Source organism: Nanorana parkeri, unplaced genomic scaffold (assembly GCF_000935625.1).
Source record: "Nanorana parkeri isolate BGI_ZX_2015 unplaced genomic scaffold, ASM93562v1 scaffold1818, whole genome shotgun sequence".
Taxonomy (NCBI): Eukaryota; Metazoa; Chordata; class Amphibia; order Anura; family Dicroglossidae; genus Nanorana; species Nanorana parkeri.
In genome coordinates this window covers 86,484-112,598 of record NW_017308086.1, presented here as the reverse complement: position 1 = coordinate 112,598, position 26,115 = coordinate 86,484, and the positions used below count along the sequence as shown (strand labels likewise).

At 44.3% G+C, this 26,115-nt stretch overlaps 1 protein-coding gene across 4 annotated transcripts in view; it reads left to right on the top strand.

Moving 5' to 3' along the window:
• Positions 1 to 26,115, top strand: part of LRFN5 (leucine rich repeat and fibronectin type III domain containing 5) — a 157,577-nt gene that overhangs the window by 122,307 nt on the left and 9,155 nt on the right. For all 4 annotated transcript variants that reach the window (XM_018571723.1, XM_018571721.1, XM_018571724.1 and 1 more), the window contains one exon: positions 19,491 to 20,898. In XM_018571723.1, coding sequence (XP_018427225.1) covers positions 19,511 to 20,898 — 1,388 coding nt within the window. In that variant the 5' untranslated portion in view covers positions 19,491 to 19,510. The remainder of the gene's footprint in view (positions 1 to 19,490; positions 20,899 to 26,115) is intronic.

Here is a 26,115-nt window from a genome sequence, read left to right as displayed (position 1 = left end):
CACACACAGGGACCATGGGGAATAAAAGTAGCCCCCCATCCAGAAGGAAGGACAGTGTCAGCACCAATTCAGAGATGATTGGAGGATCTACAGCCGAGCGATACACAAACAAGATACATTGTTGTTAATAATTAAGGTTCTTGAAAGCATGTTTAAGATTTAACTCCTGATTACTGTCACTTTAATGTGTTATTTTATCTGACAATGAGGATTATGTAATATGGTTGCTTTTCTTTGAGTAAGTAGCTACTCTATTTAATAAGAGAACAGATTTTAAAATCATGTAGATTTACAGCAAGGGGTCTATTTATAAATAACTCACAGAGCCATTCTCCCTGCAAACCTCAATTAACGGTCGTTCTTTGTGAATGGATGCAGGAAACAAATGTTCTTAGTATATTTTCTTTATAAGTCCAATACAATGTTGAATGTCATCATGCCATGCTGCATTATGGCCACTAGATGGAGCTGAGCAGCATAGGAAATAAATACTACCATCCTGTGCTCCTCAGCTCCATCTAGTGGCCATAATGTGATATTCACAAACAGAACATTCGAATTGGAAAGAAAGCAAACCTCAGCTAAATTTCTGGGAAACCAGACCACACACTGGTTCATAAAGGAAATGAGGGAACATTGGCCCACACACTATTTCCTGGTGCTGAAAATGATGGGAAAACTGGCCTGACACTGGATCATGGTGGAGGATATGAGGAAACATTGACCCATACACTGCATCTAGGTGGAGAAAATGAGGAAACGCTGACCCACACACTGGATCATGGTGGAGGAAATGAGGGAACACTGACCCACACACTGGATTATGGGAGAGGACAGGAGAGGACACCATCCTGTTCTCTGAATCATGGTGGGGGGAAATAAGGAGACTCCAGATCATAAAGGTGCAAATAAGTGGACACCAGTCTACACACTGGATCCTGAAGGGGGCAATGAAGGATTACCGTCCTTTGCACTGGGTGATAAAGAGCTAAATGTTTGGACTCCAGGCTAACGGGAGGGTCAGGACATTTACATATGTATATATAATAAAGTTCCCTCAGTGCTGCATATAGGAGACAGAAGATATGTTGGCTCAATTACCAAGTAGCATTAATTAATACAATCAGGGGCGTAACTAGAAATCACAGGGCCCCATAGCAAAATTTTATATGGGGCCCCGTGATTGCTAGTTTGCCACTTGCAGAGCCTACCGGAGAGTAACCCTGCAGAGCCCACCATAGACTCTCTATAGTGGGCTCTGCAGGGTCTGAGATCTCTTACCTGTCAGCCCTGTCCGCCTCTGTGGTCGCCGGGCCCCGACTCCTGTTCTGTCCCGGGCCCCGACTCCTCTGCTATCGACGGGCCCCGCCTCCTCTTACATCACTGGCCCCACCTTCTCTTAGGTCACTGGCCAGTAATGTAAGAGGAGGCGGGGTTGCTCTTAGGCAGGCCCCGGCTCCTCCTTCTTTCCATACACCGCTCTCATCTGCTGCAACGGCTGGCTGTCACTGACACAGCTCCGCAGCGGCCGTGAGGGGAAATGCGCCGCGGCTGCTGCTGAACTGTGTCAATGACAGCCAGCACCCTTACATGCCATAGCGACCCAGGCGGCCCTGGCCGGGCCCCCCTGTGCCCGGGCCCCATTGCGGCCGCCTGGGTCGCTATGGCAATTGTTACGCCACTGAATACAATGCATGCAGATCATACGTGGGCTAGGGGCCAGCAGGGTGCTGAATATAACTTCCTGAAAACATCATATCACTTTGCCTCAGTACTTTTCGCAAAAGCTCTCAGCCCAGATGCAAGCAATAGCCTTGCTCTTGGGCGGGGTTATGCAAATATCAAATTACCTTGGTGGGTGGATGTCAATCTAGAGAAGTGGAGTTCCTAGTCAGGCAACATTTGCATGCAAACTGCCCTGGGTACCACACTCATGTGATGCTGGACCTCCATGACTGACAGAACTGAAATCCAATGAATAAAAGGGACTGGCTAGGGACAGTCAGGCTGGGTAGGATAGCGCTAGATAATGCTGGGTGACCTCCAGCCTGGGATACGAGGCGGGCTCTGTCTGCAGCTTCTAATGCACATTGTGAGAAGCTCACGGTGTGCAGTGAAATCAGTAGAAGCCATTCCAGTCCAGGAAACTCAACAAGAGTTGAACTAAACATCAGACTCTTAATTCTGCTAAAATGTCCTTTGGCAATATTTTAGGCCTCTGGCTTTCATTAAAACTGGCATGCGGGAGCCAAGGAGTGTAATCCACGACGTGCTGCAACACAGCTTCTAATGGCTTTTCCAGCTGGCTCAAGTCAACCTGTTCCATATGAAGGCGCGCCATTCTGGGAATAAGCTCTCGCTAGCAGCTCGGGAGCCCTGGGGTTGCCCATACCGCACATACATTATTGAGGATGTGTGCATAAGGCTGGGCAAAACAAACTAAATGTTACCTTATATGCAGTGCAGGGCAGTGCAGGGGAGCAGGAGGCATTGTGCAGGGATTTTAAGTATATGTGAGGTTGCATGGTCTCTCTGTGCTTGGGTGCGATTCCTCCAGGAACTCCAGTTTCCTCCCACACTCCAAAGATGTGCTGGAAGGTTAGTTGGCCCCTGTGAGATAGGGGCCTTAGACTGAAAGCTCCTTGAGGGCAGGCACTGATGTGAATGTGCAACATGTATTAGGCTCTTATATACAGCTGAGCAGCGCTAAAAAACTCACATTGGGAGTAGAATAAATACACAAAATCACATCATTAAATATCAATAAATGTATATAGGACTGACTGATAGCATTAACAAAATAAAAAATATTCAAAAATGTATATATCAATCAGAAGACAGTCCAATGGTGAAAATAATAAAAAGGCTTATTCCATGTGAGAGAAAGCAAACTCTCTCCAAGTTCATAGTGTGTACATCAAGTAGGTGTTGAATATTCCCAAAGTTCCAATAAATATTGTGCTCTCCACGTGCCCAAGAGACACCCCCCGTGACTATGCACTCACCACAATTCTTGACTGTCAAACAAGGAAAAAAAAAAACACTCTCCTCTTTCATGTCCCCAGCTCCCCATTATCTCCCCCTTCATGTCCCCAGCTTTCCGCTCCCGGACCCCATGTCACCTTCCTTCATGCTTCCAGCTCCCTGTCTCCCCCTTCGTGTCCGCAGCAGCTCTATTCGGCAGTGGGCAGCAGTTCTGTGTGATGAGGGGGCGGGGATTACACCGCTCCCACTCATTGGCTGCTGCCTGGCTGGGTGATGCTTCACGCTGCGCCCGGAACAAGGTGAGGGGAGCAGCGTGAAGCATGGAGGGCCCAGGACAGGAGGAAGAGGTCCCGGGACTGACATTAGCGGTTACCGGGATAATAAATATCCTGGTAATCAGCGGTCACCAGGGGCCCCTTCCTCCTGTCCTGGGCCCCCTCCAAGTGGCGGAACTCCAGGGCCCGGTCGTGGCCGCGACCTCTGTGACCCTGGTAGTTCCGCTACTGGCAACAGCCAAACAAGCGGAATACGGAACAGAGACAGCTCTCAATGTCCTGCTTCCTTGTACTTCCTTTTCATATGCGCTCGTATCAGAGGTTTAGTCATACCAAAGACAAAAGTGAAGAAACCTGCCGCTGTCAGGTGCACCTGCTGTTATTGTAATATCACCACCAGGATCCGAAAAGAGCACAGGGGGCTCAATGTTTATTGGAACTTTGGGAATATTCAACACCTACTTCTGTTCCCCGTGGTCCCTGTGTGTGTTGTAAAGTAGTCACCGCTCCAAGCTCCGCTCCCAGGATGGACTACACACTCAATGGACTACACACTGTAAACTAAACCTGAGATTGTAGTCCTTCCTGGGAGTGAGCTTGGAGCGGTGACTACTTTACAACACACACAGGGACCATGGGGAACAGACGTAGCCACCCTCCAGAAGGAAGGACAGTGTCAGCACCAATTCAGAGATGATTGGAGGATCTACAGCCGAGTGATACACAAATAAGATACATTGTTGTTATTAGTTCAGGTACTTGAATGTATTTTTAAGATTTAACTCCCTGATTTAGTGTCTCTTTAAGTGTTTACGTATTTGCTGTTTAATATTTTGGTAACATTTTTTTCATGTTGAGATTTGCAAATGCTCCCTCTGGAGGTTATCTGTACATTAGATAATAAGATTATCGTATAATAACAATAATAATAATAATAATAACAATCATCCATGAACATTTTTTTGGTGTGTGTAGCACATACAGTGCCACTGTTACACATCCAGTAACAACTGGTTAAAGTGGACATACAGTATATCATTTATTATTGCAGCATGCTCCGTAATGCATGAGCGTAAGGGTCCCCACACACCTTCCGATTATCGTACGAGAATCGCGGGAAATCTACTACTGTAAGGTCGCACGACTTTAAACTTACGGACATGTTCGAAAACCCGCCGAGCATCGTACGATGTTCGGCGGGTTTGTGGCATGTCCGTACGATAACAGCCGCATGGGCCGCTGTGCGCAAGCGCACACTGCCCGTTCGGCATTGCGGTCATCGGAAGCCCGCCCCTCAGGGGGCGTGGCTTGCGATCATCGCAAGTACGATCTGCCTATGCAACATAGGCAGATCGTACGTTTTTTTAAGTACCTTACAACCATCGCAAGACAGAAGTCTTGCGATGGTTGTAAGGTGTGTGCCCAGCCTAACACTTCCTACCTCTGAAAAGAGATCACAGTGCTCTCCCTGACAACGCCTTCATCTGATTGTTTCTGCAGGAGGACAGCACCATCTTTGTTCAGGCATCATCCAGGGTCACCCTTTACTCCCTGAACAGAAATGACAGCTCAGAGATTATGCAGTCTTGTAAATCCTGGTGAGCTGGTGACACCCCAATGTACTAAGACACCCGCATTCATTGCATAGTGGGTTGCACCGTGTTGTGGCTATAGATCTTGTGCGGTGCATTGGCAGCCCGTTGATTTCAGAGAGCTGTCCTAAAGCATCGCACTTTAACGCCGGGCATAGAACACATTAACACAAGTTCGCTAATGTACCGCAAGTATGTCAATGGATCCTAAAGGAAGCAAACTCATTTGACAGCCAAACACCTATTACTGAAAATTGCTTTTATGACCTTGAAAGGTTTACATAAGTGATCCACATTTTTATATCTGCCCATCGTTCCCTCCCAAAACAGGAACGGTATTATTCACAACAAGCTCGTTTTCTAGCAGATCGCCCTTCCCTGCTGTACTTAGTCATCTCAGACACGCAGCTATCCACCGATTATGTAAAAACCGCTCTATTTCCCTGTCATCAAATGATACATCTGTTACATTTTTATTTCTCTAATGATATTTTGCCAGCGAAGCAGGACATATTTTTTTTTTCCTGATATTTTAAATAATTTATCAGGAAGCCTAAATTAAGCCGTGTGTTATAAATTTATATCTTCACTAAAGCACATCATGATGAATAATTGATCAGGCACATTGTGTTGATTCTGTCTGAGAGACACATATGGAGGGATGGCTACATCATTTGCAACCAGCACTTACTGCAGCATCGTGCTAAATGACTGCCAGGAGCTGGAAGCAAACAAATAGCAGAAGGGGGCAGCATGCAACATGCAGAAGAGCCCCTAGATTTTCAATTAGGACAATACTGGATGAGTAGATGGCATTGTTTCGTGCGTGCGCCATGACGTCATTGCGCACGCACGTGGTGGAGTCACGCGCATGCGCAGTAACGTCTCGGCGAGGTGACACTCAGTTACCGCTCCGGGTGTCACCCAGCCTCGGGACGCCCCTGGTTGACTGTTTGAGTAAATTAAATATCTCAGACCAGCTCCTAAAGCCCTACAGGCCAGTGTACCGATAACTACAGGGATGCCAGTGGCCTACCCCATGTATGTACAATTCCTCCTCTATCATTCCTTATACTGAACATCTGATCAATCAATGGACACTCAACTTCTTAACAGTAAACGGCTTTACAACAAGCCACTGACCTCTGTAGCAGTAGGCAATGTGGAGCAAATTCAAGAAATGTTTAGATGAGTCTCTTAGTTCCCTAAATATACAAGGATATGGGAAATACTAGAGCCAAGTATATACCGACACGCACACACGCACACACACGTTGAAATGGATGGACCTGCATCTTTATTCAACCTTACCTACTATGTTACTATGTAACGTATCCTTACAAAAGCAATGAAGTGGTTCAAGCCATTCTCTCAGCAGCTTAACTCACTTTGCTCCTCCCTTCTAGGATAGACTCAGCAGCTCAGCATCCTCTGGCAGTAGTGACTCCAAAGCTAAGCTGCTCCTGCTCCCACTTCCCAGCATTGACTCAATTCTACCTGCACCACTGACTTAGGGGATCACAGGGATCCCAACCTGAAAGAAGCACTTTCAGGGAGGTGTCCCTCTCATTTTTCGGGAGGTGCTACCCCCCCCCCATCCACGGAGGAGAGGTTAGGGGGGCTGGGAGAGAGCACCCCCCTGAAATGATGGCAGATAGCACAGGAAGCAATAGCTTCTTTGCTATCTGCAGGCTTTCTTTTTTTTTTTTTTGTATTCTGACAGTTGCAGTCGTCAGAATAAAAAAAAAAAAAAGGCATACGATTGCATAGCTAAATTCCTATTGGCTATTGCACTTTGCAATAGCCAATAGGAAACTAGGTAATGCACCCGCCCACTGCTGCTTTCAATCAGCAGAAGAGGACCTGATAGAAAAATTCAGGTCCCCCTCTGCTGATTGACAGCAGCAGTGGGCGGGTGCATTAGCTAGTTTGCTATTGGCTATTGCAAAGTGCAATAGCCAATAGGAATCTAGCTATGCAATCGTAGGCCTTTTTTTTAATTTTCTGACTGACGGTCGGGCCGCGGCTCCCGATGTCAGAAAAGAAAAAAAAAACGATCGCAGGGAAAGGTTTAATCTGCTTGATAGAGCAGATTAAACCTTTCCGGGAGCAAATGTTTCTCTCCCGGGCGGCCGGGAGCCGCTATCTAATAGCGGGAGAGTTGAGATGTCTGGGATCAGCTCTCACGTCTCAGCGGGGGATCACACAGACTTCTAGCCTGCTAAGCTCTAATGGAAACACATAGCAGATGTTTTGGGAGGTGGGAGCACGGTGAGATGAACCGCTGAGGAAGGATGTCTGTGCTTTTGCTGTGAATTGTTTCACAGTACTTGCACCTACGGAGGTCAGTGAGGGTTTGTGTTAAAGCTCATTTACAGCTTGTTAAGAATATTTTAATCTATGAATGTGCATGGACTGGCCATGAGTTCACTTTAAAGAACCGCAGCTCGGTATGTTACACAAAGCTGCTACATTTTCCGTTTATCTCTGCTCGTTACACAATGACAAAAGGTTTATTTCTACAGTGCTTACTGGGGGATTGCGCTGATGGCAATTGTGATTTTGGTTTAAAAGACAGATCTTCACACACCTGATTGTCCTCCAACACCCACTCAGGCATTCCCCACTGTGCCATGCTAACTCTTTTTAACATGAAGCCGGCTTTAAATGATCCTTGTGAAAGAGTTGGTGCTAATAGACATTTATTGGCAGTTTGTCGCGCTGACATGCAAACTGCGAAAAGATAGCGTGTCAAGAATCCAGGCTGACATTTTTTTAAAGTAAAAATAAAGAAACAGAATGCAAATTAGAAGAAGGTGTTTAGGATTAGCCTGATGTTTGTTTTCCTCTTCAATGAGTTATATCATTCATAGATAAAATGGTCAATATAGTGGCTTAATGTCGGGGGGGCGGAGTACCCCTGTATGCTGGCGTGGAACCCAATAGCCGAGAACAGCACTGGATGCAGGTCCTTGACAAATGTACAATACTGAGAGTCCAGAAGGCGTCGTCAGAATACGGTCCAGGTCGAGGCAGGCAGCGGATATCGAGAACGAGGAGTCAAGCTGGGGGTCAGTAGCCAGGGAATCCGAATAGTGGGGAAGGAAAGCAGGAGAAGGAAAAAAGGAAGTAACGCTTCGTAGCTGCACCAGATACAGGCAGAATAAAAGCAACACGTCTGGGCTCTGGCTGGGATTTAAACCCAGCAAGGGCCAGAAACGCCCACGTTGTCAGAGCAACGAGGAAGCTTCCAACCCCCGGAGCCAATGGGATGGCGAGGAGAGGTAAGTGTGTCAACGAGGCCCTCCCTGTTAATGACCAGCACCTGAATTGACTAATAGGTCACGGCAACTCCACGTGCACACGCACGCCTCTCACACGTGTGCACACACGCAACCACCTCCCCACCGGGCACCAAGGCAACACAGGAAGGAACCTATACCCTGCGCCATGCCCGCCAACACCGAGGTAAAGGGCCCCCCCCTGGCTCCATGACACTTAGTGGTTAGCACTTCTGCATTACAGTACTGGGGTCCTCAGCGAGGATACTAACTGCATGCATTTTTCATGTTCTCCCTCTGCTTGCTTTGGCTTCCTCCCACACTCTGAAGACATGTTGGTAGGTAAGGACAAAACCCGAGCTCCTCAGAACATGGAAGGAAGCTCCTTCTATGCCACCCAATCAGCTGCTGATGGGGAATTCCCCACCTGCAGCATGACGTAAGCAAAGAAATGGGACGCAGCGATGTAATTGACTTTATATGTCTACATGCCTATATGTGGTAAATGTAATTGACCTAATATGTCTATGTGGTCATATTAGGTAAATTACATCAGCACAAATATCCCCCTTTGTTTCCATGCAGCTGCTGGGTGGGGAATGGCCCCACCTAATTGAGAGGAGGTTCCAATGGGTTCAATCCGAACTTGATCTTATACCTATTGGTAGGTTATCTGGCTCCTGTCTAAACTGGCCCTAGTATGGTATGTCCAAGATGGCAGCATCCACTGTTATCTGCCCAGCACCAATTTGATAAGTACTTCACGACCATAGAAATACTAATGAATGAATCTCTTTTGGCACCCCCCTACCCTACCATTGTTCATTCATTGTCCTCAATTTGCTCCAACTCCAATTTGATAAGTGCTTTGAGTCCATAGAAATATTAATGAATTGCTCCCTCTGTGGCATCCCCCTGCCATACCATTGTTCATTCTTATGGCTTGTCCTCAGTTTGCTCCAACACCAATTCGAAGAGTGCTTTAAATTCCCAGGGAGAAAAGTGCCACATAAATATTAATTAATCCATCTTTGGCACCCCCTAACCATACAATAGTTAATTTCTATGCCTTGTTCTCAGTCTAACATGTGTCATGTTATCACATTGGACCCACTGCTGATAAAATCCCAACTAATATCATGATGTGACAAGCATTATCTATTAGTAACAAGCACATCAATTCACCTCAACCTGCATCTGCAGGGAATTGGACCAATCCAAGATGAGCAGATATTATGCTATGGGTTTGCTGAGTTACTGAGCTAGGTGACATAAGCCTGCATTATGCGTGAAAGGCAAAACTCCTTCCAGTGTTGTGACTACATAAAGTTTCAATGTTGCCTCTTTTCAAAAAGGAAGCAGACAAGGAGGATAATGTGACCTGGTTGTATAGCTTCTATAAGTGAAGCTTTATGAATTCATACTGAACTGAACATTCTGGTACCTTGGCTTCCATTTTAGCATTGTTAAAGCCCAACTCTAATGATCCTCAGGGGGTTTCTAGAGTCCTAATAGACCACCTCTGGGCACACAGATTAATATGTTGAAGGGTAGGTAGGAAACTGCGTTGACGACTTTAGATAAAATCTAAGACTAATATATTCTTTACCCCCCCCACTCCCCCAAAAAAATAATCTGTAAAATACATTGAATGTATCATCTCCATATCTCAAAGGAGACCACAGGCACTCCGTAGACTATCTGGGGCATGTGCCTGGGTGCCAGGGTCTAGCAATGACCATGATGGCCCCCCAACAGGTGATTTAAATAACCATGGGTGCACTACTCACCTCCTCTCTGGTGCTGTCCCATGCAATAATCTATTTCTGCCACAAAATCTGTAAAATACATTGAATGTATCATCTCCATATCTCAAAGGAGACCACAGGCACTCAGTAGAATATCTGGGGCATTTGTCCTGGGTGCCAGGGTCCAGCAATGACCATGATGGTCCCCCAACAGGTAATTTAAATAACCATGGCTGCACTACTCACCTCCTCTCAGGTGCTGTCCCATGAAATAATCTCTTTCCGCCACTAGATGTTCTCCGTCTTACAGGTTGAATTACACCCAGCAATAGCTTAGGGTAGGCCTCACTAGTATGATGATGGGCACTGGTTATCTTAACAGCATGCACAGGGTGGGACAGTGCCCTTGAGGTCGCCCTCCTTTTCCTTTGCATCTCTTATGGTCAGCCTCAGACAGGAAGTTAAGCAACAGACACAGCCCCCTGAATCCTTACCTACAAATTTGTTCTCAGGAACTGCACAGCGGATGTGGATAAGACATCATGATATCTCTCTCCATGCATGTGACAATACCCTGTTTCCCCCAAAAAAAGACATACCCCGAAAATAAGACCTAGTACTATTTTTGGGAATTGCTAAAATATAAGACCTACCCCAAAAATAAGACCTAGTTGTGACCATTCCCAGGGCCGGTGGTGGCATAAGGGGGAAAGAGCCGCGTGAGAGAATCAGCGGTGCCAACGAAGCCAGCGCTAGAGGAAGCGAGGCGGCAGCGGAGGGAGCAGAGCCGCATAAGCCGATGCCTCCTCTATAGCGCCGGCTCCTGTCACAGGCGGAGTCATACCAAATGCACTCCGTCTGTGAGGAATCGATAGTGACAGCGCGCTTCTCTCATTCTAGTCAGAGATTGGTTAGCAAATTGCTCTTGGAAAGGTATGGCACCCCCTGATTGCCCTGATCACCATATTTGTGTACATGAATAAGTGTGGATTGTTGTACATTAAAAAAATTAAAAATAAGACCTAGCCCGAAAAAAAGACCTAGTGTGTTTTTTTGAGCAAAAAAAAATACAAGACAGTGTCTTATTTTCGGGGAAACACGGTAGATCTGTAGCGTAAGGCAGTATCACTGCTCCAACACTTATCTTGTGACAGCTTCACTGATCTTAGTGAGGGGAACGGAGGAGAATCAGAAGCCTGACTAGTCCGGTAAACTGCGACTAGATAGCCCCTTCCTCTGTCTGCTTCTGTGAGGGGAACCTCCAAGATCTGATCGTACAATGCCATCCAGTTATCAGCCATGGCACCCTCTTTAAATGAGCCGCATACCCTATCTACATAGCTACATCGTAGATCAAGTTCAAGTTTATATGCATTTGATCCACAGGAAGGTAAAATAAAAACAAGTATAGACCAATTATCTGAAAGAAGGCTAAAAAATATCCTTCCTGACCCCCATACTGGTGATCGGATAAATGCCTGAATCAATCTCCAATAGAATTTAAGAATTCCCATAGCCCTGTTTGCCAACTAAGTGTAGATGACATTGAGAGGTGTATTAATAATTAACTTGCAGAGCCATTCGTCATACGAAACTAGATGCACATCCGTCCTGTGCTTTGGGAGGAAAAAATGGACGTTATTATTTTCTTTCCACATTGAATGTAATCTCAGGTACGCACCACATTATGGCAACTAGATGGAGCTGTATAAGTATTGCATTTCTGTGTTCCTCAGCTCCATCTAGTGGCCGTATTTGGTATTTTCCTAAAATAACATTCGACCTGGAAAGAAAATATGCCAATCACGTTTGGTTTTGCCTCCATTTGCACTGGTGACAACAGTGGACCATTTCTGTGTAATGTGTGTCCTAACAACCACTTGTAGTCTCCATGTGACCCCATGTGACAATGCAGGAGTACAGTTTTGAGCCCTCTCACCCTATATCAGGAAATGACTTAAAAAAGAACTATGGGGTCAGCGTTTTTCCCATAGTTCTCTTAAGGGTCAAGGGACAGTCACGGCTCTCTGCGGGGAGATGATGGAGAAGTGAGCGAGAGGCGGTATGTGCTCGTTCACTTCCTGATGTATAGAGCCGACCTGCGACAGTTTCATTGTCACACGTCGGCTCCAACTATGAGGTTGAGTGATTTTCACTCACCTCATAGTTCTCCTTTAACAAGGACCTTCATGGCAGGATCATAAGGAAATATTTGAATGAATTCTGCAGATTTAATTTGGAAAACCATTTGACATGACATCAATACCTTGAGATTTAAGTGATTGGGTTTGAATACACTTTGACTCTACATGACTTGTTATTTGCTAGCTCTGTATAGAGCGGTGAGCCAAGTTTGTATACCCGATATATTCCCTCTCATGTTTATACTGCAAAGTCAGACCGCAGAGAGCAGATATGATTTTAAATACAGCCGTTTATTTTTTTTACGACTTAAACTTTCCTTGGATTATTTTTATTATCCTACTTGAAGGTACGCACTGTACTTTTTATTCATTTTTTATTTATTTTTTGGTTCCTTTTCCTGCCTGCCGAGCTTTAATATATAATGTAAGTGATACTCGGTAGCCTGCATTAAGTGCTGCACGCATCTCACTAGGGGAAGCTGTGTAGCCATAACAGATCAGACTGAAAATCAGCTTTATTACTGCAGCAAACTGGAAACCAGCTTTCTCGGAGTGTACGTCAATAAAGTAGATTGTCAATTTAAGCTCTGAGATAAGATGAAAAGCTTTTTGTCCATTTCTAAGGCTCTGCGGGTTGTTTACAAACCCGTGCTCTTCGCTCTGCGATGGCTGCGCGCTATTCTCTGCCTGTGTTGAGGTGTAAAAATCTCTAAATTATCTTTTTCCTTAACTAAAGCCTTTTGGTATTCACTTTCATCTACTGTTATTATTTTTTTATTATTATTTTATAAGCCAAAACTTCTTAAATAAATATGTTTCAATCCAAGAATATTTAATACCCACATTTCAAAATCTTAAAGTACATGGAGAGGCAAAGTCTTATTTATTTTTATTTTTATATTTTATATAAAATAAATTAATTTGGGAACTTTTGTCAAGTTCTTATTGCTTTCTCTGTTGACGTTGGGTAGATTTACCTTCCTTACTTGACATGGAAATCTTCCAATGGGAGTACTTGTTGTTGATCTCTAGGACAGACAGTAAAAGCAAAACTCCCCTCACTCTATCCAAAACAAAACAAAAACATTTTGACTATTCATATATTTTAATCGAATACTAAAGTGATATCTTTAGGCAAAATAAGCAAAAAAAACCCATATGCAGTACAATTCTACTACACTTTATACATAGAACACTACACCTCCAACATGGCCGACCACTGGACATGATCATAATACAATTCTATTACACTCTATACATACAACACTACAACCCCCAACATGGCCGACCACTGGACACCATCATAATATATTTCTATTACACTCTATATACACTGAGTGGCCAGATTACTATATACACTGAGTGGCCAGATTATTATGACCACCTGACGTTTGTAGGCAAATGAGCTATAATTTGGCGCTGAAGTTGCAAGAGGGCCAGACCATTATAAATAGGGAAGCGGGTTGGTTACCACGACAGTAGAAGTGATTTGTTTCTGAAGATACGGGGAAACAACGCGATGTAACAGCCTTTGAACGTGGGATGATTGTTGGCGCTCGGAGCCATGGAGCGAGTATCAGCAAAACAGCAGAATTCCTTAAATGTTCAAGAGCAGCTGTTGTTAAAGTGTTTAAAGACCGGACTGTCAGCCGAAAATCTGGGTCTGAACGTGTGAATTGTGGCCGTCAGCAACTAGTCAATGTTATCTCGTGGAGTCATCTCGTGGCCCAACGAAGTACTGATGGTGTGGTCATAATAATCTGGCCACTCAGTGTATAGAACACTACAATCTCCAACATGACCAACCACTGGACACATCGTAATACAATTATATTACACTCTATACATAGAACACTATACCACCAACAAGACTCAACACTGGACATGATTATAATACATTTCTAACAGACTATATACATAGAACACTACAACCTCCAACATGACCGACCACTGGACATGATCATAATACATTTATATTACACTATGTATATAGAACACTACACCTCCAACATGGCCAACCACTGGACACCATCATAATACAATTCTATTACACTCCATACATCACTGGAGTGGCTGCAAAGAGGTTGCAGATCGGCAGTACTGAGATATAACATTTTAACAAAATAATTCTTCATGGCACACAACGTTCTAGCAAACTGAACAGGTAATTTATGTTTTACATCTACTTTATTTACACCAGCGAGGCAGTTGTGGCCCTTTTCTGTTGTGATAAAACAACATGGTGAAATTCCCTTATAAAAAGGTATTTTTTTTTTACATTTTTGACCTTTATGACCTCTTTCTGTTTCACCTCTTTGCGTCACATGGTGCACATATCACACCACCAGCAGAAATGTAATAGAGAAACCATTTTCAGAACGTCCTTTCTGCTCCCTCTGCCCCGTTAACCGGTCACGTCTGACTACGATTCTCTAAAGGCACACCGAGTAATTTTATTTGGCAATGACAAGCCCACTTTAAGAGGGGGAGTATTTTAAATGTGGAGGCTGTTTAGAGAGTATTGTGACTTTGATTTTGATAAATGACTGCAGAACTAGAAATGGTTATTTATATAGAGAGCATTGCTTTTCTGCTGAGGCTACAGTATATTGGCCAAATGACAAATGGCTCTCCAAGGATTCCATTTGACTCTGGAGCAGGGCACAACTAGATTGCATTAAAATGTAGCGCTGCAGCTTGAATGACATAAGAGGAAAGGGAGTGTAGCAAGGATTTCTGGGTATTTAGATTGCATTTCTATTTGTATAGAGAAGTAGATAGATAGATATGCGATAGATAGATAGATAGATAGATAGATAGATAGATAGATAGATAGATAGATAGATAGATATGAGATAGATAGATAGATAGATAGATAGATAGATAGATAGATAGATATTTGGTGTGACTGTGCCAAAGCTAAACATCTATGGACCCGAATTTATACTTTAATCATTACTGTATTAAGCATTTCATCTCAACAAAGACCCGTGGGAAGCGCTTTTCCACAAACCTATAATGGGCATACGTAACCATCAACAGTGCTTAATATCTGACATATTCATGGCTACCAAACAAACAATGCTAAATCTTGGAAATCCCCTGTGCTTAAAGGAGAACTATGAGGCGAGTGATTTTCACTCATCCTCATAGTTCGAGCCAACCTGTGACAATGAAACTGTCACACGTTGGCTCAATAGATCGGGAAGTGAGCGAACACATACCGTCGCTCGCTCACCTCTCGATCCTGTCCCTGCAGAGAGCAGTGACTGTCACTCACGGCTCCCTGCAGGGATTCCCCCCCTGCGCGCTCCGATCCTCCAGCGCTGACAAGCGGAACGAATGGGGGAGGGGGCGGGTACAGCTGGCTCTGCCTCTAGATAGGCAGAGCCAGCTGTCAATCACACAGCTGGGTGGATCTCGACAGTAATGTCGGGATCCGCCCCGGCTGCAGCGGTCTCAGTATATAATGAGCTGTAGCTCGCGATATACTGAGCTTTGGGTGACGGGAGGACGCTAGTTTGTGTCCTCCCATGACCCTTAGGAGAACAATGGGGAAAAGCACTGACCCCATAGTTCTCCTTTAAGTACGTGGAAGTTAAAAATCGTATTACAGGCACAATGATTAATGAACAGCTCACAGCAATCCTAACCGATTCTTATGTCAAATTCGAGACAATTTGGGGAGCTTGGATCTTCTATCATAGTCCGCTGAACTTTGACCCAACCCAATTACAGATTTGATTAACCCCCATGGTGCCCACCTGACCCACGAGAGTCTATATCTACTTTATACTTTCCCCCCTCTCCCTGATTCCCAAAATTTTACAGCCTATCTGTTCATTTAACACCGTACCTACTTTCCCAACCTATTCCCTTCCGTATTATTATTATTATTATTATACAGGATTTATATAGCACTGAGGAGATGAGTCTTTAGGGATCGCAGTCAGAGTGGGAGATAGACGGACAAGCTAGGGTTAAGAGTTTCAGAGGATGGGAGAGACTTATTGGAAGCCGATTGGCTATTGGAAGTTCGTATAGTTCTTTATCTCTGGGCTCGACCCCCAGAATTAGACCAATGTTGACTATATTTCTGGACAAAGGTCCATAACACTAATAACTCTAATCAGATGGTTCTTCTTAATTAGGGATGCACCGATACCGATACTAGTACAGCTTCCTATGACGAGGGAGCATGGAGCTGGCTTCCCGGCCAATCAGGAAGCATGGCGCCGCGTCATTACACGGCACCCGGCTTCCATGATTGGCAAGCACATTGTTACGAGAAGCATTGGGACGGCTTCCCTGCTAATCGGGAAAACGGGTGGCGAGTCATTACACATCGCCTGGCTTCCTGAATGGGACTTCCGGTACTCGGTATTCGGTATCGGAAAAAAAATATTGGTACTCGTACTCGGTACCAATATACCGGTATCGGTGCATCCCTAGTCTTAATTGATTCAACCCAACTTAACTTAGCATTGTAACCCCATCAAAGTGCTATATATGTACACAATCTAATGTTCTTTATCCTTGATGTAAACTCCTCGCTGCTGCGTCAGCACAACTACGTATACTTCCTTTTTGTTTTGATGTTTTACCTTTGTGGTAAGAAATAAGGGAGCATTTTTCACCCACATTTTTTGCATTTGGGCAGATATACCCTGTTTCCCCGAAAATAAGACCTAGTACTATTTTTGGGAATTGCTAAAATATAAGACCTACCCCGAAAATAAGACCTAGTTGTGACCATTCCCAGGGCCGGTGGTGGCATACGGGGGAACTTGAAGAGCCGCAGGAGAGAATCAGCGGTGCCAACGAAGCCAGCGCTAGAGGAAGCGAGGCGGCAGCGGAGGGAGCAGAGCCGCATAAGCTGATGCCTCCTCTATAGCGCCAGCTTTTGTCACAGACGGAGTCATACCAAATGCACTCCGCCTGTGAGGAATCCATAGTGACAGTGCTCTTCACTCATTCTGGCCAGCGATTGGTTAGCAAATTGCTCTTGGAAAGGTACGGCACCCCTGATTGCCCTGATCACCATATTCTTGTACATGAATAAGTGTGGATTGTTGTACATAAAAAAAAAAATAAGACCTTCCCCGAAAATAAGACCTAGTGTGTTTTTTTGAGCCAAAAAAATATAAGACAGTGTCTTATTTTTGTGGAAACACGGTACACATTAAGCTTCTTCGAAAAAAAATTGTTTTGGCTTTTAGAAGATATTTTTCATTTGGAAATGTGATTTTTAAACCCTATAGATAAAATATTAATTTGTCTTGAACGTCTATCCGCTAAAAAGGCATCAACATTCTATTACAAAGGATAATATTGTAATTGAAACTTCAACGGTGGTCACTTCAAATTACACTCCATTATAAATAATGATTTAATTGATTTGAATAGATTTCCTGCCGGCTAAAATATTCAGTCTTTAGTTTTGCCTTTACAGTTCCTAAATTCTGAACAATTACTCGGTATATGTTGTTGTTTCATGTGACACGGTTCACTTTGACATCACCTCTTGCAGAAACTAATTTCATCGCAGTCTTGAAGGGGACATTTTTCCTTTCAAACTTCAAAACTTCGTGAATGCCTTTTTCGAAATAAGGGATAATGACCATACTTATAGTAATTTCGTACCTACGCTCCTTACTTTGTGCCTTCACCTCACGGGCTCATTGTCACTATTATACATACAGAATTTAGGGTTGCTTTAACAAGCTTTACCATGTGTTTTCACATTCTGTACTACATTTATGATGGATCCCATTTCAGTGTTTTCGATAAGAACGAGAAGGGCAACGCACCCACAAAAAAAAGAGAATACAGGACGTTGGGGTGTATGATTATGTTTTATGTGAAACACATCAAAACTTGATTATTGGTGTGTGTGTATCTGGGCAAATATTGTTAATGGATAAATGAACCAGGGGGCCAGCAAGCTCTCCAATTTGCAAGCATAGCAGTTAACAAAAGTGCCTTCAAACCTCATATCAGCCCTGATTCATTCACTTTCAGATCTCAGATCAGTCCCTATTCCTGCACCTTTACACTTCAGATCAACAACAATTCCCGAACTTTGAAACCTTAGATCAGTCTCAATGCTGCACCGTCACGCCTCAGATCAGCCCAAATTCCTGCACCTTAATACCTCAGAGCAACCCCAATTCCTGCACCTTCACACCTCATATCAGCCCCAATTCCTGCGCCTTCATACCTCAGATCCACCCCAATTCCTGCGCCTTCATTCCTCAGATCCATCCCAATTCCTGCACCTTCATACCTCAGATCAACCTCAATTCCTGGACCTTCATGCCTCAGATCAACCCTAATTCCTGCGCCTTCATACCTCAGATCCACCCCAATTCCTGCGCCTTCATACCTCAGATCAGCCCCAATTCCTGCACATTCATACCTCAAATCAACCTAAATTTCAGCACCTTCAGATCAGCCCCAGTTCCTGCACCTTCACACTTCAAAATACACCCAATTCCTGCACCTCCATAACTCAGTTCAACCCCAATTCCTGCACCTTCATATCTCATATCATCCCCAATTCCTGCACATTCATACCTCAAATCAACCTCAATTTTAGCACCTTCAGAATTCAGATCAGCCCCAATTTCTGCACCTTCACACCTCAGATCAGCCCCAATTCTTGCACCTCCACACCTCAGATCAGCCCTCATTTCTGCACCATCACATCTCAGATCAGCCCAAATTCCTGCGCCTTTAGAACTTTGATGAGACCCATATCTTTCATCACCAGAAATGGAGGGGTTTTACAGTCATACTTTCCATTAGGAGGAGGAAGAGTGTAGGTGGGGAGCTTTTTCATATAATACACTAAAGTATGCAGCTACTGCTGGGCCTATACTAATACTGTGAGGAAGAAACCCAAACATCAGTCATATCAGGGTGTTGGGTGGGCCGTGGGTGCAAAATGGCCAGCCAGGCTTTGTAACTGACAGCCTAGTGAGTTGTTAATTACAGCCTGTGTCAGTGGCAATTCTGGGTGCCACTGAAAAAAACACAAGAGGTGCCTGCCCAGCCACACATGCGTTCTTCTGACCACTGCAATAAGTCTGTAGTCCAGAAAGATAATGAAGCAATTTCATTATTGGAGTTATGTAGCAAGAGGGTGTATGATACCTGCTAGATGACTTCATGTCCTGCCGCAGGGAGAACCAGCAGAAGGGCCTCTACCCCTGATGTGTCATATAATAGCACACAATGACTAATCACTCTTTATCATACAGGTTGCACATAACAATATACACATGTTTCTCTCCCTTATCAATTGACATTCATTATGATAAATAATTGTCCCTAAACTTAACATATCTTTGGTGAATCTCTTTGAAACTCCAAAGTTAATGGCAAGCCTAAGGAGCGAAAAACCTAAGTCTATATTATGTGTAAAGAATTCTAATGCCATTTCTTTGTTTTTTGTCTTCTTTAGGCTTTTTAACCTGATCTACAATGGAAAAACTGTTTGGTTATCTGTTGTTCATTGGCATGGCGGTGAGAGCTGAGATCTGTCCCAAGCGCTGTGCCTGTCAAAATCTATCTCCAAACCTTGCAACATTGTGTGACAAGAAAGGTTTACTCTTCGTCCCACCAAACATCAACAGAAAGACTGTAGAGCTACGCCTAGCTGATAATTTTGTAACAAATATAAAACGGAAGGATTTTGCTAACATGACAAGCCTGGTGGACCTAACGCTGTCAAGGAATACAATCAGTTACATCACCCCCCATTCGTTTGCTGACTTGCGCAATTTAAGGGCGTTGCATTTGAACAGCAACCGATTGACTAAAGTCACCAATGACATCTTTAGTGGGCTTTCCAATCTCCATCATTTGATACTCAATAACAACCAACTGACATTGATTTCACCAACAGCCTTCGATGATGTTTTGGCTTTGGAGGAGCTTGACCTGTCCTACAATAACCTTGAAACTGTTCCATGGGAAGCAGTGGAAAAAATGATTAGTTTGCACACTTTTAGTCTAGATCACAACATGATTGAACATATCCCTAAGGGAACATTCTCACACTTACACAAGCTGAACAGATTAGATGTAACATCAAATAAACTTCAAAAATTACCACCAGACCCTCTCTTTCAGAGAGCTCAGGTGCTAGCAACCTCAGGTATGATGAGTCCTTCCGCATTTGCTCTGAGTTTTGGTGGAAATCCATTACATTGCAATTGTGAATTATTATGGCTGAGGCGCCTTATGCGAGAGGATGACTTGGAGACATGTGCTTCTCCACCTCTCCTATCTGGACGGTATTTTTGGTCCATTACTGAAGAAGATTTTTTGTGTGAGCCACCACTTATCACCAGATACACGCCAGATGTAGAAGTTTTAGAAGGACAAAGAGCTGTTTTAAAATGCAAAGCCCTTGGAGACCCCGAGCCGGCAGTCCACTGGATATCCCCAGAAGGAAAGCTAATATCCAATGGGACACGGATTTTCGTCTATGATAATGGAACACTGGACATCCTGATAACAACAGTCAAAGATGGCGGGCCTTTTGCATGTATTGCTTCTAACCCAGCCGGGGAGACAACAAAAACAATCAGTCTCCATATAATTAAACTCCCGCACCTAGTGAACAGTACAAATCAAATCCATGAGCCAGACCCTGGATCATCTGACATTTCCACCTCCACAAAGTCGGGGTCTAACGCCAGCAGTAGCAATGGGGATACAAAAATAAGCCAAGATAAAAAGGTGGTGGTAGCCGAGTCGACATCCTCCACTGCACTTATTAAATTCAATTTTCAAAGGAATATACCTGGAATACGGATGTTTCAGATACAGTACAATGGCACGTATGATGACTCGCTTGTTTACAGGTAAGGTTTCATTGTTCTGTGCTTACGTTTCTAAAGCTTACAGTGAAAACACATTGTTTTTGAAAGATATATCATTTTAAAATTTGAATATGAGTTAATGTTTTTGAAATATGTTGAAAAAAATAACTATCACTTCATTATTTTTGATTATATGGAGCCTACATACACTGAGTGGCCAGATTATTATGACCACCCCATCAGTACTTCGTTGAGCCACGAGATGACTCCACGAGATGACTTAGTTGGGCCGCCTCGTGACTCCACGAGATGTTGAGAGGTGATGCAAGGAATCTGGCACGGCACTGTCGCCCTTCTGTTGTCTTGTACCAGTCTTGCATTTCTCCATTTTGCCCTAACATTGACTAGTCGCTGACGGCCACAATTCGCACGTTCAGACCCAGATTTTCGGCTGACAGTCCGGTCTTTAAACACTTTAACAACAGCTGCTCTTGAACATTTAACGAATTCTGCTGTTTTGCTGATACTCGCTCCATGGCTCCGAGCGCCAACAATCACCCCACGTTCAAAGGCTGTTAAATCTCGTTGTTTCCCCGTATCTTCAGAAACAAATCACTTCTACTGTCGTGGTAACCAACCTGCTTCCCTATTTATAATGGTCTGGCCCTCTAGCAACTTCAGCGCCAAATTATAGCTAATTATAGCTAATTTGCCTACAAATGTCAGGTGGTCATAATAATCTGGCCACTCAGTGTATAAAGAAACTGTTAAGGGGTTCTGGTTTGCAGCAGAAGGCTATACAATGATTCTACAGAAATGGCATGGCAAGGTGCATAACACATGTGGTAAAGCTTTGGATACTGGTACCCTTATTCCTTATAATACACTAAAACCAATACACTGGGTGGCAGAAAGTGACATTAAAATGGACCTGAACTCAAACGTTGAAGGCTATTTTATAAGGAACATCTAGAAGTGCAAACTGTGTCTAAGCTGTGCCTGGAAAGATTTGACTTTTATCTTAAATTCATCCTGAAAAATAGCAATGTACAACCTCTGCCTAGGCACTGCAGCCTCATCGGTGTATATCTGCATTGCAGATCATCTGAGGCACCACTACCTACTCACTACATTTGGAGTGAAATTTGGCGATGCCACTGCTATTTTGCTCACTGTTCTCTTTGCTTGAGAGGAAGCTGTTCCTGAAAATCTGCAGTGCAAGAACCTCCCTGCTCCTGCTTCATTTATTTTGGAGATTTGTGCTTTCTCCACCTATCCTGGTGCTTCTTGATCATTACCTTGCCCTAGTCATCAAATCTTCAGCTCTGAAATAAGGAAGCAAAGCCCTGCCTCTACCCTAATGGCAACTTACACACAGAGAAACGGTTCAGAACAAGGTATGGTAAGTCAGTAATGGGCAAAAGATCAGCTGTAGGGAACCTATAGTCTCCAGTGACTAGTGTTTTTGTCCTTTGCTTGCCTATTTTGGAGCACAACCTCCAGAGTACAGGTCTGTGACCAGCCACCATTGATGGTCCAAACTGGGAAATGAATTGAGATTGAGGGCTTGATATACCTGTGTGAATTACCTGGTAAAACTAAACTTCGGAAATCATGAAAAGATGAAGGGGTATTGAGTTGGGTGTATAAGGGGGTCTTAAAGGAGAACTATGAGGGTGCCTCTAGATAGGCACAGCCAGCTGTCACTCACGCAGCTGGGCGGTTTCCGGCATAATTGTCGGGATCCGCTTCAGCTGCGGCGTCTCAGTATACTGAGCTTAGGGTGACGGGAGGACGCTAGTTTGTGTCCTCCTGCTACCCTAAGGAGAACTATGGGGAAAAGCCCTAACCCCATAGTTCTCCTTTAACAAGTGAATGGAATGTATAAGATGCACAAGAAACAAGCTGTAATTTCAAAACATGCTGTTAATACAAATTATGTATTATTATTATTATTTTATTATTATCATCAGTATTTCTCTAATAGCTCTATTTAGGGTGTATTATACTCATGGTTTACTCCCAGAATTAAATTATTTCCCACTAGACTTTATGTGATGACATTTACAAGCCTGTGGTTGTGTTATGCAAACTTATACCTTTTTTATCCCTGTTCATCTATCATTTTGCATTCTGCAGTGAAGATTAATAACCTTCCGTATGTCCCCAAGCGCTAAAATTAATAGCAGTTGGCCTTTGTCCTTGCAAGAAAAAAAAAATATGACCATATTTGAGGGAATATGTGCAAATATTGTCAGGCTTTACAAAAGGTTATCACCCAAAGGATGATGGGAAATCAACTTGCACAGAAACATAAAATAACACCATCTGCTTGGGCTTCATAGCTAGCAAGGAATAACATATAAGTCATAACATAATGTCATATCATGCAATGCAGTAACGTTGTATCATCATCATCGTACTCTATGTGCTGCGCACTTTACATTTCCTGAATTATATTTCATAATCATCTCCTTTCTTCCTCTTTATTATTATTCACTTTGCTGTGGCTTGCCGGGCCATGCTCACCATTTCAGATTTAAAGTGGAAGTAGGGGTTAAAAATAAACTGGCAGGCTTACTCTGCTGAAGCAGAAGAGACTGTGTAAGTCCTTTAGCCAACATACAGAGATTGAGTAACTCATGTTCACATGCTCAAGAAGGAGACCAGGGAGAAAATCGAATTGCTGAAGAGGGACCAGTGCATTGATGGAGGGGATCAGTTTGGCAGGTAAATCTGCCATGGTGTGCTAATATGTTTTTCATACTAGCGCATTATGGCTAAACAGGGGTGTCCCCAGCCCATTCGCAGACTGAGGTGCCCGGGGGGCGGTGGCTGCTGGTGGTGCGTATTTCAGATGGGAGGTTTGGGGGCGGGGTGGATGGCTGCTGCTGGTGAACATTCTTTGGGGGATGCAAGCCAGAGCATCTCACCTAGCTCCTGGCAACCAGCGAGGTCACTGGTTACCAAGAGCTGGGGCTGGACGCCGGCCAGAGCATCATGCTCTGCTCCTGGCGACCAGTGACGTCACTGATTGCCAGGAGTTGGGCGGGATGCCGACAAGAGCATCCCATGCTGCCTAAGAGCTCTCAGCTCTTAGCAACCTGGGACACTTTGGCTGAAAAGGGGACAGAAGGCACACTGCAAACATTGTGCAGCAGAGTGTCATTGCCGCTCTCCTCCACCGCCCACCTACGTTACCCAAAGAGATACTGCCTGAGGCAACAGCCTCATGCTGACTCATTATAGGGATGGCCCATGGCTAAAAGCTCCTGGGGACCCTTAAATTAGCTTTACTTCCACTTTAATATGTTCCAAGGGTGAGCAGCAACAGAACTATTCTGTGTACATAACAAAATGTATCCCGGGGGGGTCTCTGCAACCTGACTGTAATTACCAAAATTAATTAGTGCAGTTTGCATCAGTCTCAAAAATGAATGAAAGTGTTAAAGGAGAACTATGAGATGAGTGATTTTCACTCACCTCATAGTTCTAGCCAACCTGTGACAATGATACTGTCACAGGTCGGCTCAGTAGATCGGGAGGTGAGCGAACACATACCAGGTTCGCTCACCTCTCGATCCTGTCACGGATCTCTGCCGTGACAGGGGAGGGGCTGGATTCCCCTCTCCCCGCTCCGATCTGCCAGCGCTGACTGGCGGAACGGACGGGGGAGGGGGCGGGTACAGCTGGCTCTGCCTCTAGATAGGCAGAGCCGGCTGTCACTCATGCAGCTGGGCGGATCCCGTCATCTACGTCGGGATCCGCTCCGGCTGCGGCGGCTCAGTATACCGCGAGCTGTAGCTCGCGGTATACTGAGCTTAGGGTAACGGGAGGATGCTAGTTTGTGTCCTCCCGTTACCCTAAGGAGAACTATGGGGAAAAACACTGACCCCATAGTTCTCCTTTAAAGTGTAACCCCTGACAGCTACAAAAGACACAATTTAATACAGCTATGTATACAACAAATGCAAGAACCTGGATTTGAACTGGTATCATCCTCTTGCCGTCCTTTGTATAGCAGAGGTCAGACTGAGAAAGTATGAAGCAGTACAAGGAGCATGATATTAGGAAGGAGAGCAGAGGGACAGAGAAATTAGCTCCCCCTGCGGTCACTGTGGTGCTTCTCTTTCCCCATCCATTCACAGCCTAGGAGCAGGTCATTGACAACCTTTGCAGGAAGTGGGTTGAATGATGCTCGCTCTCATTTAACTCAGAAGACAGAGGACATGTAGTGGCAGAAAATAAGTACTCTGGTACTATAGATCGAGAGCTGAGCAATCACAAACTGCTGATCGCTCAGCTCATGGTCTTCTTCATGCAAAGAGCGGGGACTGTCAGTCATCTCTCCCCATAGGGATTCCCACCTTTCCTCTCTCTGTTCCTCCAGCACTCATTGGAGGTGCAGACAGGGGAAGGGGCGGGCACATCTGGCTCTGGCTCTAAAGAGGCAGAGCCAGCTGTCAATCAAGCAGCTGGATGGATCCCAAAAATGTTGTCAGGATCTTTCCTGGCTGTAGAGTGGACCTGCACTGTCAGCAAATAGCATCCAGTAGCCCACTAGATGCTGACTTTGGGTCAGAGGAGGACATTAGCATCTTAGTAAAAAAAAAAATATGTTTTTCCTTCCTCTGCTCATGTTTTCTCTCCCTGCCCTGTGCACATCTTGTTGACTTTTCATATGAAATTCCCATGGATAAGTGAAAACTCCAGAGGCTCCATATGGCCGAATGTCATAGTTTTACTGCACTGTGCAATGGCACGGCTGCTTATATTCCTACTTCGTAGCCCATAGGAAAACGTTACAATGCGGCAGCTTGGAGTAAGCATTGTCACCCTAGCAGAGGAAGTGTCAGCGGCTACCATTGGCGGATATGATTTAATTGAAAGCAGAAAATATAATAAAAAAAGGATTAAACTTTTCGACCTTTTTTTCCTGCCAAAATATGTGTATTTCTATACATCCAAGTTCTGACATGTATAGCTCTGGCGCGACACAAAGATCTGTCCAGCAGGGCATGAGACCTGATCTTTCTCTGCTGCTGTTCAGTAACACTTACGGGTCTTATCCTGTCCCCACCCTGAACAGTGAAAAGAGAAACAGCAGACTAATGCGAACATATCTTTCGTTCTCTTCTCTGCTGCTTCTCCCTCCCTCTGTCCCAGCTGTGCTCTATAAGGACTGCAAGAGGCTGATATCAAGCCAAATTCAGATACTTATACTGCTTGCATTAAAAAAAAAATATATATATATATATA